This window comes from Hippocampus guttulatus, chromosome 1 (genome assembly GCF_054856545.1).
Source record: "Hippocampus guttulatus isolate MCC_2025c chromosome 1, RoL_Hgut_1.0, whole genome shotgun sequence".
Lineage (NCBI taxonomy): Eukaryota > Metazoa > Chordata > Actinopteri > Syngnathiformes > Syngnathidae > Hippocampus > Hippocampus guttulatus.
In genome coordinates, this window is record NC_141261.1 from 9,647,044 (window position 1) to 9,663,893 (window position 16,850).

At 47.1% G+C, this 16,850-nt stretch overlaps 1 protein-coding gene across 2 annotated transcripts in view; it reads left to right on the forward strand.

The window, feature by feature from the left end:
* Positions 1-470: 470 nt before the first annotated feature.
* celsr3 (cadherin, EGF LAG seven-pass G-type receptor 3) overlaps positions 471-16,850 on the forward strand; it is a 67,252-nt gene continuing 50,872 nt past the window's right edge. The window contains exon 1 of one of the 2 annotated variants that reach the window (XM_086108292.1): positions 471-5,971. In XM_086108292.1, the coding sequence (XP_085964418.1) occupies positions 883-5,971 (5,089 nt within the window). In that variant the 5' untranslated portion in view covers positions 471-882. The remainder of the gene's footprint in view (positions 5,972-16,850) is intronic. The other variant, XM_086108301.1, reaches the window with a different exon arrangement.

Below are 16,850 nucleotides of genomic sequence, written 5' to 3' on the forward strand. Positions count from 1 at the left end.
TTTGTTAGCTTGTTGGTGATTAAAATTCACCTATCCTTATTAGGCAGCAGAACATGTGATGCGGTTTATTATTGAAAACAGATATCATGACATTAAGCAATGCAGTGGAAGAAATAAAACAAAGAACAAAACTAAACAAGAATTTTCAAATTCAGCGATTATCGAGCGATATGATATTTAAGTTACAAAAGTGCAAAACACTCCCACCAAAACACGCAACAACAATGACAAAATAATAATCATAAATAATAAATTGCTTTTGAATGTCATTTCAAAGGTTTAATCAAATCACAGTTTGTTCCAGTGCAGTATAGAAAATACAAATAAAGAATCTAAAATACGCGTATGTCATATTTCTCCTTCAATTCAAGGAAACTTATCGGTTGTTGCAACGAGTTATGATGCTGATGGCGACACGTCGCCTCCGTTTTGTACCATTACGAGGTAACGCTGGCGGGAAGGGGGAAGGGATAAAAGGGGGAAAGAGGAGGAGAGTTTGATTGTGTGTGTGCGGATGCTGGAGACGCCAGGAGTGTGCGTGCGTGTGTGTGTGTGTGAGCGAGAGAGAGAGTGTGAGAGAGGCAACCAGTGAGTGTGTGAGCCATGTTGGATGTGAGCGAAGGTGTGGAGAGATGCTGCTGCAGCTCCTGACGCACGCAGCCCCAGCAGCATCACGCACCACAGCGGGTAGATGCCAACTCTCCGGGCTGACGAAGAGACGGGGGAGCCTGGGGGAAGGGTTCGGGCGGTGCCGGCGCTCCTAGAAGTGGAGCGGAGGATAGAGAAGTGACCGGGGAAAGGAAAGACGGGTCGGTCTCTTTGGAGAGCTAGGTGGAGGAGGGAAAAAGGAGGAGGGGAGAGACCGAGAAAGGAAGAGACTAAATGGCTACACGGCTACCGGGCTTCACCGCGCTCTCGCCTCTGGGTCTTCACCTGCTACTCTTCCTTGGCTCTTTGTTCGCCCTTAGCCCGCGGGCGGTGAATGCAGCGGGGGCTTCCGACCTGAGCACCTCGGGGCCCCGTCACCGGGATGCCGGTAAAGGGTGCGAGCGAGAATGGGAGCCGCCGGGGGACAGCAGGACACGACCGCGAGGAGGAGAACGACCGGCAGCTGGGGGGATTCCGGGACCGCGGCAGGAGGCGCGGGAAGGAGTCGGGACGTTTCGGAGGCGCGGAGACGAGCCAGCCATGCTACCTCCTCCTTTTCTCCTCCCCGGTGTGACACATCGGAGCCGCTCTGGGTGGCTGTTGGAGAAGGGCGTTGTTCCGCCGCCTTGCACCGCGGCTGCTTTCGGCTCCTCGCCGGTTCAGAGTGGTAAAAAACGGACACTACAAAGGACTACCGGTGCTTGCGCGCTGCCACGGCCACACCTAACTCAACGCGGCGCAGCCTTTGTGCGAGCGTTTGGCCTGCGCGACGCACCCGGAAGTGGCGGAGGGGTGTGCGAGAGGGCTCGTGAGGTGAGCAGACTCGGTGCCCCCGCCGCGCTTCGCGAACCATCGTCGGACACCGTGCCTTGCCGCATCCTTTCTCGTTTTGGATACAATTCAACGTGGACAGAGGCGTCTGATCATCAAGTGGAAACGCACGCTTGTTTTAGCAGCAATTCACTTTGGATCCACGCATCGGAATTGACTGACATTTTAAATTCCACTGCATTCAGTGTTTTCCAGCATTCAAGTTATCGACACCAAAAGGCATATGAAGATGATGATGATGATTGTGATGGTATTGGTGATGGTTGCAGCAGGGTTAGGAGCAGGGCTGGTAACGGTTCTCATTTGGTCAGGCGCAGTGTTATCGACGCAAGTGACATCAGAGTCGGGGCTGAGGGAGGTTTCTGGCCCAAGTGCGTTAGGGGGCAGACGAAAGACTGGTTAGAGGTGGAGGAAGAGGACAGATGTAGTGCACCGGCAATGTTTAGGTCCCGAGAAATGGGTGAGAGCAGGGCTGGAAGAGGAGGAGGGGTGAGCCAAGGCAACAAACGCATTAACTTATCTAATTATGCGGATAATGATTTGGCTTTTGTGAGACTGACTCGACAATGTCGGGCTGATAATGAGGGGAAAGCTGCAGCTACAACCGGGAGACGGAGCGATGAAGTGGGGGGAGAGAAGGGGGAGGCTACCAGCAGTTGTTGCAATTTGAGGAGGTTAGGAACATGTTGTGGATTGTTAGCTGAGTTTAATTTTCTCCTGGTAGGGAGGACTCGGGGGAATCCCATCCTTCAATTTCGACTAGACAGCATCAGAGAGGCGGACGATCACTGTTCTCTTTTTAACAAAATTCATCAAAGCTTACAAATAAGGCATGATGCAGAAATCGAACCCACTCAACTTTCCCTTATGTCTGTTAAAGTTAAAGCAACTTCAGGGGCAGCTGAGTCAGCATTTTCTATGCAAGCGACGTTTCCCGTTCACTCAACCAAGCTAAGTCCTTTTTTGCAACATGATTTCATTTTCGCAAAACATCCCCCCTTGCCTTCACAAATCAACCTAACCACTCGGTCGAATGAATTTCCTATTTTGCCTCTCCCTGTGAGAAACAAGTGGGATTCAGCACTTGGGACAGCTCCCCTGAATGTTGGAGTTATGTGGCGGGGATTTAACATGAATAGTAATAACAACAATGAAGAAGAGGAGGCGGGGAAGGCAATACACGTTTTCGGTGAATCAGAAATAACTACGTCCAGTGAGCAAGGGCCGTTAGATGATGTCAGACCATCAGAAAGGCGGCAGATGGGGGTTGAGGGAGGAGAGGGGAGGGAGGGCGAGGCTGAGGGGGACGGTCTGGAGGGCTCTGCTAGGGGAAGAAAATTACAGGTGGGGGAGGGCAAGTTAATGGGAGGGAGAGGACCGTGGGGAGAAGAGGAGGATGAGAGGCAAAGCGAAAGCGGGACAACAAAGCCGGGCCAAGCTGAGGAGAGAGCGGTAGAGGGAGGGAAGGGTCAGGATAGGTTCAGTAGCACTGCCACTGTCACACAGTCAGATATGGAAAGATGGAAGAAAGAGCGCCAGGCTGATGAAAGCCACGAGGGTGAGCCAGAGGGGGAAGCCAACAAGAGGCGCAGTTCAAGGGGAGAGAGGAGCCTGGAAAGGCTGATAATAGAAGCAGATGATGAGACCTCGCTGGAAGAAAGGGCGGGCAAGGTTTTCATGCCGTGGTCTCGCTCTCGACGGGCAGCTAACAGACATCCTCATTTCTCCCTGTATAACTACCAAGTACAAGTAGCTGAGAACCAGCCACCCGGGACCTCGGTAATTGTCATGTCTGCCTCAGACCCCGATGCAGGGGATGCAGGCAGGGTGAGCTACAGCATGGCCCCACTGATGAATAGCCGGTCGTCAGACTATTTCCACATCCACCCCGATACTGGCCTCATCACCTCCACGCAGATTTTAGACCGAGAACACATGGATCTGCATTATTTCCGGATCACGGGAACTGACCATGGCTCCCCTCGTCTATCCGGCACCACCATGGTCGCCATCACGGTTGCGGATCGCAATGATCACTCTCCTATTTTTGAGCAGACAGAGTACCGGGAGACCATCAGGGAGAATGTGGAGGAAGGGTACCCCATCCTTCAGTTAAGAGCCACAGATTTAGATTCCCCGTCCAATGCCAACATTCGTTACCGCTTTGTCGGCGACTCCGCCACAATCGGGAGAGGCGCTTTTGAGATAGACCCGCGATCCGGACTCATCACAACCCGTGGAGTTGTGGACAGAGAGACGAACGAGCACTACACGCTCCAGGTGGAAGCCAGTGACCAGGGCAAGGAACCGGGTGCACGCTCGGCCACAGTTCAAGTGTTCATCGCCGTTTTGGATGAAAATGACAATGTGCCACAGTTCAGCGAGAAGCGTTATGTGGTGGCCGTCAAGGAGGACGTGAGACCTCACTCGGAGATACTCCGCGTCAGTGCCACCGACCATGACAAAGACGGTAACGCTGCGGTTCACTACAACATCATCAGTGGGAACAGCCGTGGCCAGTTTTCGATCGACAGCGTCACGGGCGAGATCCAGGTGGTGGCGCCTCTGGATTACGAGGCCGAGCGGGAGTACACGCTCCGTGTCCGCGCGCAAGACAACGGCCGACCGCCGCTTTCCAACAATACCGGCATTGTGAGCGTCCAGGTGACCGACGTCAATGACAACCCGCCCATCTTTGTCTCCACGCCATTTCAAGCATCTGTGCTTGAAAGCTCGCCCGTCGGAAGCTCTATCCTTCACATCCAAGCCATCGATACCGATGCTGGCGACAACGCGCGTCTGGAATACAGATTAACCGGCACCAGTTCCGACACGCCGTTCGTTATCAATTCTGCCACAGGCTGGGTCACCGTCAAGTCCATTCTTGACAGAGAATCCGTCGAACACTATTTCTTTGGTGTGGAGGCCAGGGATTACGGCATGCCCCCTCTTTCTGCCACAGCAAGTGTGACAATAACAGTTATGGACGTTAATGATAACCACCCAGAGTTTTTGCAAAAAGAATATTATGCCCGCCTGAATGAGGATGCCGTGGTTGGAACGAGTGTGGTCACTGTCACGGCTATGGATCGGGATGTCAACAGTGCGGTGACTTATCAGATAACGGGTGGGAACACCAGGAACCGCTTTGCCATCAGCACCGCAGGGGGTGCCGGGCTGCTTTCCTTAGCCCTCCCACTGGACTACAAACAAGAGCGGCGCTACGTTTTAACCGTCACCGCTTCAGATCGCACGCTCCACGACACCTGTCAGGTGCACATCAACATCACTGACGCCAACACGCATCGGCCCGTGTTCCAGAGCGCGCACTACTCTGTTAGTGTGAATGAGGACCGGCCAGCTGGGAGCACCGTGGTTGTCATCAGCGCAACAGATGACGACGTCGGTGAAAATGCCCGCATCGCATACTTGCTGGAGGATAATATCCCTCAGTTCCGCATCGATCCTGCATCGGGGGCGATCACGCTGCAGGCGGAGCTTGATTATGAGGACCAGATGACCTACACCTTGGCTATAACAGCCAAGGACAACGGCATCCCGCAGAAATCGGATACGACATACGTGGAGGTGAATGTCAATGACGTGAACGACAACGCACCTCAGTTCCTCAGCCCCAGATACCAGGGAACCGTGAGTGAAGATGCCCCTCCCTTCACCAGCGTCCTCCAAATCTCGGCCACCGATCGGGACGCGCACGCAAACGGTCGCGTCCAGTACACCTTCCAAAATGGGGAGGATGGAGATGGAGACTTTACCATCGAACCGACGTCTGGCATCGTTCGAACCGTCCGCCGGTTGGACCGCGAAAGTGTGCCATTTTACGAGCTCACCGCGTATGCCGTCGACCGAGGCGTACCGCCTCAGCGAACGCCAGTCCACATTCAAGTGACCGTTCTCGACGTGAATGATAATGCCCCGGTCTTCCCTGCTGATGACTTTGAGGTTCTGGTGAGGGAAAACAGCGCCGTGGGCTCTGTGGTTGCCCAGATCACTGCCACCGACCCGGACGAGGGTGCCAATGCCCAAATTATGTACCAAATTGTAGAGGGCAACATTCCCGAGATATTCCAGATGGACATCTTCTCAGGGGAGCTGACATCACTTATTGATCTCGACTATGAGGCTCGCAACGAGTATGTCATCGTAGTCCAGGCCACCTCGGCTCCTCTCGTCAGCCGGGCTACTGTACGGATCAAATTGGTGGATCAGAATGACAACAAACCCACTCTGCTGGACTTCCAAATTATCTTCAACAACTTTGTGTCAAACCGTTCCAACAGCTTCCCCAGCGGGATCATCGGCAGAGTCCCCGCCAATGATCCTGATGTGTCGGACCGGTTGTACTACACAATTGACAGGGGGAACGAGCTTCACCTGCTGTTGCTCAATCACACCAGCGGGGAGATCCGGCTGAGCCGTAAACTGGATAATAACAGGCCGCTGGTGGCTCCCATGCTGATCACTGTCACAGGTAAGAGAGCACAAATGGGGACATGGGAGGGAAGTGCGGGTGGGGAGGGGTAAGAGTCTACTCTGCCAAAAGCCATGAAGATAATTGAATACTCCACAGGTTAGTTAGCATGCGGGTGAAAAGCGGAGAAAGCTTTTTTTCTTTTTCCTCTCTCATCTTTTCAACGGTGGAATGGCATGTGAACATACCTGTTACATTGTTAGCTATGGATTCATGTTACGCGCTCACCAACGTTTTGCCTTAAAAGTAGATCATACAAAATGAAAAACAAAAAGGATCCTTCGAAGGGTTGGTTGGTGTTGTCTAGTTGAAGTCAGGTGGAGGGAAATCAGTGGTGACAACATTCACTTATGCGTAGGGCATACGTGTGGTTTGAGCTTGCGATGAGTGAGACAGCAAATAATCGAGCTGTCAATCAAGTGAGGTCATGAGTAAATGAATGACGGCAGGTGAAATCACGAGTGAGTCAGGCGTTCAGTCCATTGTTACATAGTGCTTGAATGGTTTTAACAGCACACCTTTCATCGTCAATGTGACTAATTTGACTTGACTCTTCAACAGCAATTGGCTATGAACCATATTTAGTAACTTGAGTGGTTACGGTACACTGCAATAATTTAAAATGACATGTATACATTAGGCGGCTCACAGTGCACAGGTCGTGGGTTCGATCCCAGTTCCGGCCGTCCTGTGTGGAGGTTGCATTTTTTCCCCGGGCCAGCGTGGGTTTTCTCCGGGTGCTCCGATTTCCTCCCACATTCCAAAAACATGCATGGCAGGCTGATCAAACACTCTAAATTGTCCCTTGGTGTGAGTGTGAACGTGGATGGTTGTTCGTCTCTGTGTGCCCTGCGATTGGTTGGCAACCGGTTCGGGGTGTCCCTCGCCTACTGCCCGAAGACATCGGGGATAGGCTCCAGCTCCCCCCGCGACCCTTGTGAGGATGAGCTGATCGGAAAATGAATGAATGAATGTATACAGAATGACCATCCCTTACGATGAAACATCCAAAGCAAATATTTCAATGAGTGCCCGTCTTCTGAAGTGGTATCATTGCTTGTCAGGGTATTGTTCACATTTGATTTGTGAGTGATATGCACTCATCTCTTGTCTCACGTGCCGTGCACCATGTGAGGACGCTTCAGTTATTAAACGGGAGTCAATGCATGTCAGACGCCATTACAGGTACTCAATAATCAGACAATATGTGTGCGCTGCAGACTTTTAAATGTGCCAAAACGCTGCCCCCTCTGACTTGTTCTACAGAGCATTCGGCTTGCTTGAACTGACTCACAGTGTGTATTCATATGAGATTCTCCCACTATCTTTCCCCTCCAGGATGTGACAGTTATGAGATTATAATGAAACTCCAGTCAGGCTCGGAGCAAAGCTGTCACTCTCTACCCCTCTCTCGCTTGCTCTTGCTGTGTGTGTGTGTGTGTCTCACTCTGTGTGTGTGTGTGTGTGTGTGTGTGTGTGTGTGTGTGTCTGTGACTCCTCTGCTTTTTGATTCTATACACACGTGTGGATCCACGGATGGATGGATGAATTAATTCCTATCAGTGGTCTCTCTCTAGTCTTGTTGCCCTCTCAGTCTTCACTGTGCTCTTATCTCCCCATCCATTTTTTTGTTTTTACTCGTTGACACATAGTTGAACTCACCTCTTCCTTCTCAGAATGTTATCCTGAAAACGCCTCCTGGGTCACTTCTCCTGCATGGCATATTGTTTTTGTTTTACTCTTGGCTTTTCTAACCGCTTATCTCCTCGCACCATTGATGTGTTGTGCACATGCGTACGTGTGCATTTATGCAAGAGTTGGGTGGACTGTGGCCAGGAGCAGGCAGAATTCTGGCTTTTTTTTTTCATTATGAATAATATTTGTGGGGTTTCGTTTTCATTTTCGGATCAAAAAGTGTGTACTCTCAGGTGGCTCATAAGCTCGATGCCTCAGAGTATTTGTTTTGTTTTCGTCAAAAGTATCTGCGCATAGCACAGAGTACAGGGGCTGCACTCCCCTCTTTTATCTTGGTCTCTACTCCAGTTTTTTCCTTCTTTCAGCTTCTACTCTATTGGTTCTCTGCATAATTCCCATGTTTCTGCTTTATTGTAGTTTGAATGCGTTGCCCATTTATGTTTAGCCAGTTTTTACACGCACAATTATGCACAAAATATCGTGCCGCGAGGTCACCCAGCATACTGCAGACAAATAATGTTTTTAATTGTACCAGCTCAAGGTGACCTTGATCAAAGCAAAAAAAAAAAAAAAACCCCAAAAAAACAATCGAGTGGCCAAGAACGGCTTTGGTTGTACTCGCCAACTCTCAGAGGCAAGGCTTTGCTGGGTGACAACAAAAACATACAATTTGTTCCGGGACACATCAATGGTAAATAGTGTTAACTCACAGTGGTGGAGCACAGTTTTGGAAAGAACAACAAATGCTCTCACCAGCACAAGTACAATATAAAGGCTGGATCAAAAATGTTGATGCCTTTACAAACGTAACGATGCCCGTTTCTGATGATATTTCATTAAAAAAAAAAAATGGTGTAGTTACAGAAGCATTTATAGCAAGTAGTGTCTAGCAACTGCCCACCCATTTACCAGGAACTAGTTTACCATGTCCACATGTATCAGAATATTTTTAAAATGCATATCTTGGTTGTTCTGGGGTGACAAAAAAAAAAAGAAATCAAATATCTAATTTCATCTATTGCCATTTTAACAGGAGCTCTGTGGACAGTGCAAACAAATGTATTTGCAGGTTTTTGAGTCCTGTTTTAGCTAAGCAGAAAGCCTAAAAAAAGAAGCAACAACTGGCTCAGTCAAATATTGTTACAGTTCAGTTCTTCAAGACAAAATATTTGTGATAAAATAATAATCATCATCATAATCCTCCTCCTCCTCTATTTTAGTGTAGGTTTAAAATTTACTCAACACAATCGGCATGTTTAAGTGCTAACATTGTTCTGTTGACAAAACTGTACGAAATTTTGTTCAATGTCATATCATTAAAAATAAAACACAATCTAAATGTAAAAAAAAAACCAAATCACTGATGAAAAGCTGATCTCACAAATGTGATTTTTGTTGACGCAGCATTCATTAAAGCTTGGCTCGTGTGTCAAGGAAGATGCTACCAAATTGCGAGCACACTCATGTTTGCAGTTTTCACATTACTCAGAACCTAACACATGAATTTGAGACTTGGCGGACTTTTATGCTCCACTGAGTGCCATTCGAATTTAATATGCAGGTGAGTTTTGTTTAGCATGCTGACTCTGCAACCACAGCCACCTGCATGCGCTGACTATACCGTATATATAATGTACAGCGGAGCCCGGTCTAACACCACTATAGCGCGCCTTTACCGGCCCATTAGAAGCCATTAGGGGTTCCACAGTTACTTGCCAAGAATTAAATGTTTCAGGTGGTGCAGAGAGTCCTAGTTTTCTCCGCTCCCCGAAAGGCTCAGGTGGCACAATGGCCAGCAACCATGTCAGAGCCTTCGACCCGTGACCCTGTCGGCAGCTTCAATGCTTGCACGTAACAGCTTCAACAGTTTGGAAAGATTCCGATTTGGGCAGGCGACAGGAGGACGCCACGTCCCACGCAAATCAGTCTCAGGTGCTCGACTGAGAAAATGAGTTTCACAAGGCTGCAAAATACCAAACTATATCATACAAGGACACTGGCGATAAAATGAAGACTGTTAGAATCAAAGCAAATAAATCTCTGCACCGCTCCCTTCCCTGAATGGATGTTCGGATATTTCGAAGTGCCAGATAGCATGTCAGGCCTACTCACACACTCTCTTTCTTCCATCTTTCCATATCTGACTATTTGACTTCACGTTGTCATCAGTGGACGTCGAAAAAAGGAATGAACCTACTCTGACAAAGCAAGCGGAAGAAAGTACAAATCGAGGTTTTCAAATCGGGGTGAAAGTCTAAAGTCATAAAAATTCGTCAGTATTGTTACTTTGGTCCTTCCCACCACTGATGGTTGCACATTTGAAAGAAAAGATATATAGAACAAATAGCAGGATGGTGGCAGCTGCCACTTTCCAGCTGCTCATCGCTGTCCCGTGCATGTCATAGAGGTCAAAGGTGTACGGATTTGTGTGAGGTTGCAGATCAACTTATGAAGTACAATAGCCATAATGTGTGTGTGTGTACCTGTGATAGGGGCTAATGGGCAGGGACTTAGCAGGCGAGATGGCTTTTGTGTCAGTGCAAGTATCCGCTTTAATGTAAAGGATTAAAGCTTCTGTTGTAAAAGGCCGCTTTGAACCCTGATGTTGCCAGTATTGGTCTGTGTGTGTGTGTGTGTGTGTGTATGTGTGTGTGTGTGTGTGTGTGCTGCTGTTTTTTCAACCGAGTTCTACTTTTAGTATAATGACTGACCCAAGGGCTTGAAAGGCTTTCAAAACAAACAGAGCAGAAATCAGCAGTCCATCCACTTGGCTGAGCTGTTGGTGTGTACATGTCGTGGTGATATGGCGACAATGATACTCGTCACAGTAAATTGATATTACCTCATAAATTGCATTTTAGTGTTGACAGATGTTGCAGGCAAAAAAAATCACCCCCCCCACCCCCAAAAAAACCAACCAACAACAACAAAGCCCTTATAATGTTGGGTGTTCCAAAAATGTTCCCATGGAAGATGAAAGTAGAGATTATCTGTTCTAGTTCCAAATGATCCAAAAATAATCATAGGTGACTTTTACAATTATACAGGCAATAATTTAATTTGGAGGCGGCCTGGTGGTCCAGTGGTTAGCATGTTGACTTCACAGTGCAGAGGTTCCGGGTTCAATTCCAGCTCAGGCTTTCCTGTGAGGAGTTTGCATGTTCTCCCCGTGCCTGCGTGGGTTTTCTCTGGGTACTCCGGTTTCCTCCCACATTCCAAAGACATGCATGGCAGGCTGATTGAACACTCCAAATTGTCCCTAGGTGTGAGTGTGAGCGCGTATGGTTGTTCGTTTCTTTGTGCCCTGCGACTGGCTGGCAACCGGTTCAGGGTGTCCCCCGCCTACTGCCCGAAGACAGCTGGGATAGGCTCCAGCATCCCCCGCGACCCTAGTGAGGATCAAGCGGTTCGGAAAATGAATGAATAATTTAATTGACAATAAAATACATCTTTACTTATATAGTGCTTTCACAACAGCTGTAGCTGTAACAAAGTGCTTTCCAAAACAGAGACGTCATGCTCAAAATGTGTACGCGTCTGCTGCAAGACAAGTAAATGAGAAGCTGCAGCGTCCATTGACGAAAAAAGAGATTGGCTCGCTTCTCCTGTCCCATTTAGATCCGCTTCAATTCCAAGTGCCGACTCTCAGTTCCAACTACGCATCTGCGCTCTGCGCCGACGCTCCTCCATCCTCATCCTCGCCATCCTCCCCACCAGTGCAGACTGTCCAACAGCGCAGACATCTCCGCTAAACAAAAAACACAAGCACCCCGGGGCTGTCCAGCGGTGACAGATTTGCATTTGAAAATTCTGAATTGTCAAACCGGTTGACCATAGTTAATGTCAGTGAAGTTTTCATTCTTTGTTGCGTTGTCAAATGAAGGATCTAAGCAAGCCCTTGTGTCTCTATTCCTTATCCGGAGGGAACTCTCACGGCAGTGTTTTGTGAGGTCAAACTTGCTCGTGCACATTGGGGCTTTTCCGGCAGCAGAGAGGAGAGTCACATACAGGGCGGACAAAACCATGTTGACGGCGCAGTGTGAAATGGGATAGAGCGCATCCGTTGGTGTCGACATGGACTGTACACTAATGGGCTGAAGGTGCCGTGACAGACGTTTTGTGTATTTCTGAGAAGCAGCAAATGGCTTTTGTTCACCCTCAATCCGATTTTTGCCGATTTTTAAATGGTAAATCTCCCCCCTTTGGGCTTTTTTTTTACTTTTAATCCCAGTCTCTTCGATGAGCAAGAGAGCAGATATTCAGCCAGGCTCTTAACCACAACAGGGCTAATGAATAGGAATGAGTAAAGCAAGAGGGGATTTGAAGCATTTAATCCTGTCAGACGTGTCTGCTACATCGACATCCAATGAGCTTTCAGCATATGAAGAGATGCAGGATTAAGAACTTCCTTTATTCTGATATTTGACAAATTGAGTGCGTTTCTTCGACTGGTTCTCATTCCTGTACAATTGTACATCTGAAAGTGGAGCATTGTTTACATTTTTTTTTGTCTTCAAGGTAGTCATGGTGCCGTGTTGGCTGAAGTGCATGGCTCGAGAATACATTTCCCGGAATTTAGCCAGTTGTGCACATCTCTGGAGTGACATTATTCATTGTTGTGGCTTTGTCGCTGTCACGCTACAAAATGGCGTCAAAGCACGGGCTAATAGCCGTAGAAGAAACAGTCGAAGTCATTGCTGTCAAAGAAGTACATCGAAGTGATAGACTTTGACTGAAAGACGAAACTTTAACCTCAGTTGTCATCGGAAGTTACAATGAGTCATTGCTGTTCGTTGAATGCATTAAACCTTCACCCTTCCGATGTTTTCTTTTGAGATTGAATCATCTGAAAGCCATTTAGTTTCAAGGGTACTGTAATAAAATTAGTTCGAAAGTTTTGGGATCATAATTTTTGTGTAGTTTTAAACTGTTCATACATTGTGCTCTCCAAATATCGGCAAACGTCTTTTGTGTACTGTCTTAATGTGGAAAAATTGAAAGGCTTTGAACGCAACACATGGCACCCGGGGCGCAGTTCATGGTTAGCGGTGCCTTGCTCAAGGACAACGCAGCTGGGGGTCCGGGGGAGGGGGGTGTTGGGGGTTGAACGGGGGTCCTCTGAAGCTCTGTTTGTCAACATTTGACAAAACATTTTTTTTGGGGGGGTGGGGGCACAATAGTCTACCAGTCATTGACTTTTCTTCTCAGATTTTTTTTCATGTGGCACACCTCGTTAGGCCTACTCTTATTGGAATATGAGTGCTAAATGGGGGCGGCCCGGTGGTCAAGTGGTTAGCGTGTCGACATAACAGTGCAGAGGTCGTGGGTTCGATCCCGGTTCCGGCCTTCATGTGTAGAGTTTGCATCTTCTCCCCGTGCCTGTGTGGATTTTGTCCGGACACTCCGGTTTCCTCCCACATTCCAAAAGCATGCATGGCAAGCTGACTGAACACTCTAAATTGTCCCTTGGTGTGATTGTGAACGCGGATGGTTGTTCGTCTCTGTGTGCCCTGCTATTGGCTGGCAACCGGTTCAGGGTGTTCCCCGCCTACTGCCCGAAGACAACTGGGATGATAGGCTCCAGCATGCCCCGCGACCCTTGTGAGGATAAAGCGGATCAGATAATGGATAGATGGAATTCTGAAGGTAAAATCACGATGCAGAGCTCATACTCATCAAACTAATCTCTGGTGAGGTATGCCAACTTTTTTTTTTTCATAACCGCACGAAGTATGCGTTATACAGTATACGTTTCCACCGCGGCCGTGTAAAATGATCTTTCCTCGTCTGTTTTCAGCGCCGGCTGTAGGCTTGCCTTTTACATGACTTTGCAGACTATATTTGCATCCGGCTTTCCTGGAAGTGAGCGCTGACATTCAAGGAGCTTGCAGTGTCCTATTAGTCAGGCTACCTGGCAAAGTGAGATAGCACTGAAATCCCCGTTTGCCAACTCATCACGCATCTTAGAGGCAGAACACGCATCGGTCCCGCTTCGTTCTTATGGCGAGCGGCTGTTCTGGCACCGGTGGGACCTTGCTGGTGATTCCACATCAGCATGTTCATTCTTTAAAGGCTTTAACAAGCGCTCTCCTCGCTTTTGAAGGGGAAGATGATGTCTTTGAGTCCACAGGGGTTTTAAAGAAAAGCTTCTCCCGAGTTATTTACAAAATCCTTTGTTCCACGGTCATGCAACAAAGTAACTTTCCATTTGTGGCCTTTGTAAGATATTAATGTTTTATTGTTTCCATGCAGGCTAAAGCATCAGAAAGGCATTATTTATGACCTGGATGTATTATTAGCGAGTTAGGTGCAAACATCACATGCCGTCGCTAGTTCGCAACACCACTCAGGAGTGCTTCACAGTAGCTCCGCGGCTTTCTATTCCAAAGACGGACGTACGGTATATTTCTAAATGAATAAATCATGGTATCAGTCAACATGAATGTTTTTTGTCATCTCTCCTCCGCAGCTTGTGTGCCAAGAGTTGCGGGGAATCGTTCTTTTGTATTTCCACATTTGAAGCAATTTCTCCTGCACATGGCAGACACTCGCATCTCCGCTCGAGGGTGTTTGACCTTGTTTGCACAAGTGCGATTGTCTGTCTGATGATGGATTTGCCAAGTGTCAGTCAAAGTCCCTGTGCGCTCCTGACGCAAGCTGAGACTTCTTAACCTTCATCAGCGTGATTGTTGTTGCTCGGTCAGAGTGCAAAGTGAAGGATGCATTTTGTATTCTTTTATGTTCCAGTTCTCATACAAAATGGAATGATTCCTGACAATATACCCACACTCAAAATAATTCAGAAATGATGAGACACCATCTTTTATTTTCCCAGAAAACATTACCTGTGATTTGTTTTGATATGCTGTGCTACGGCAAAACATTTTGCTGTCCTCCCTTCTGTGGCAGAGCGTGCGCAATTTGTGTTCTTAAATTGCTTTCATTTGCTTCTTTTCAATCCTCCCCTTGGTTTCTAATGGAGCAATGAGTAAACCTAAAAAAACCCCCCAAAAACTGCAGAAATAGAGTTTACTGTGAGTTTTTCTCTCTGCCTAATGGGTCGTGTCTGGTAACTCATTCACTCCCAAAGACGTTTTTAAACGTCTTTTCAGACTTGGTCCAGAATTGGTTGGTCCTGAATGAGTTAATAGCACGTGACCGTAGATAAAAGGAGCTTACAGTGCAAGTCAAAATAATTAGACACTCCCATCGTTTAAGAACACGAGAATGGATGTCAAAGCAAATACACACATTACAGTATATCATATGGTGCACCGAAAATGGCATGAGATGACAGCATCGTATTTTTATTTTTTTTAATTCGGTGACTGAGTCTTTCACTGGCAAAAAGAGAATAGAAATTCAGACAAAAAAAGTTGACGGAACAACACATTTTCAGCAGGCTGCATTCTGGCTCTTGGAGAAAGAGTCAAGAGGCTCGATGGCACTCGACATTCTGTGGCAAGTGGGAATGTTTCCGCAGTGACTCAAATGACAGAAGAGAGGATTTAGCATCGAGCGCCAAATGTCACGAGGCTTGGTTATTTCAGGAAAACAAACTTTTCTCCCCGTTCCGTGCCACTCTTCCACATCCTCCTACAACCGTAATTAATTTCCAAAACAAAACAACCCAGCCGCACTCAAAACAATACATTTTACACTTGGTGGTGGTCTCAGCTCAATCAACACCACCAATGGTTCGTAGGAGTAGCATTTTTAAAAATTTGGGCTGCAGGCTTTAAATACTTTTTTCATGGAACATGAGAAGAGTCGCATTCTTTACAATGTAGGAAAATAAATCGAAAATCAAGGGCGGTGTCAGGAGATCTGTAATTACACTGACATGTGAAATGTGTGTGTGTGTGTGTGCGTGTGTGTGTGTGTGCGCACATGAGTGATTAAATCCTACACCAGCAGATTATCCGCAGTCATTCCCAAGATTTCAGTCATTTAAATAACAATAGGAGATCAGCTTCAATTTGTGCTACATGATGTGGAGTGATGACAATAATAAAATAATGTTGCCCTTCGGCCCTCGGAAGTTGACGACAGTGGGATGTAGTTCATTGAATCATACCGCGGGTGTGGTGGTATAACTTTGTGTATCTTTATGGCATAATAGGCCGATGTAGTCTGTTAGTGTTCATCTATATTTTTCGTGTTACTCGTCATGGTCACTCCTCCTTCTGGCTCCTTGTTTATCACCTTTGTGTGTTTGTGTGTGTGCGCGCGCGTTAGAGGTCAGTCGGGAGTGAGGCTCCTCATAATCCGGTAATCAAACCAGCTGCCACCCCACCCAACCCCCATCCTTGCTTCCGCCTTTCCCTCTCCTTCCTTTTTAGCCCACTCTCCTTCTGTTGCTTTCACATTCAGCGGATCTCTCTGTCGATCCATTTTTAAATTGGCAAATTATGAATCTGATACAAAGTGAACCATTTGAATAACTTTGTAGGGAATATGAGCTAATAAAAAACAATCAGTGATTCATAATACAATTATGCTGTATGTAATGATTTGCTCATGATTCTCAGTTTATCATCTGATTTGCTCTTCCAGATTCATTTTCACGAAGTCAACTTTTTTCTTGCATTCAAGTGTGCTGTTATTTATTTTTTTAAATAATCCTACACTACCCTCCATTGTCAAGGTGTCTTTCTCTCCTTCCTATGTGTACATCCTTTCTCTTTGACACATCAGCTTCCATTTTGCCATGCCATGCTTCTCTCTTTATGGTTGATACCTTTAGAATCAATTTCCATTTTTCAAACTCATCCCACATTTTAAACTTTCTGGGCTTGAGTTCCTAAAAATTTGCATTTTGCAAACTTGATTGGGCACGCAAAATGTCGACGCAAATTTGTCTGCCAAACTCAAAATTGCCTCATAGTTCATTTAGCATGTTACGGGCGATGTATATGCAAAAGTAAAAATGCGTTGGCTTATTCTGGTACTCGAATAGCACATCTGAAAGAACGGTACAACCCAGAATGCAAAGCGACTGCAGTGTAGGACATACAAAACAAGAAGTTTTGGGGAGAGCTATTCTGCTTGTGTACACATTATTGAGATGCACCCAAACAAACTAATCGCGACACATTGTTATCCTTTCATCAATGCAAGTTTTGAGCCTTTGACTAATCTAAGCAGGGCTGACTTGGAGACAGTCACAAGAAGGAGTCATGCC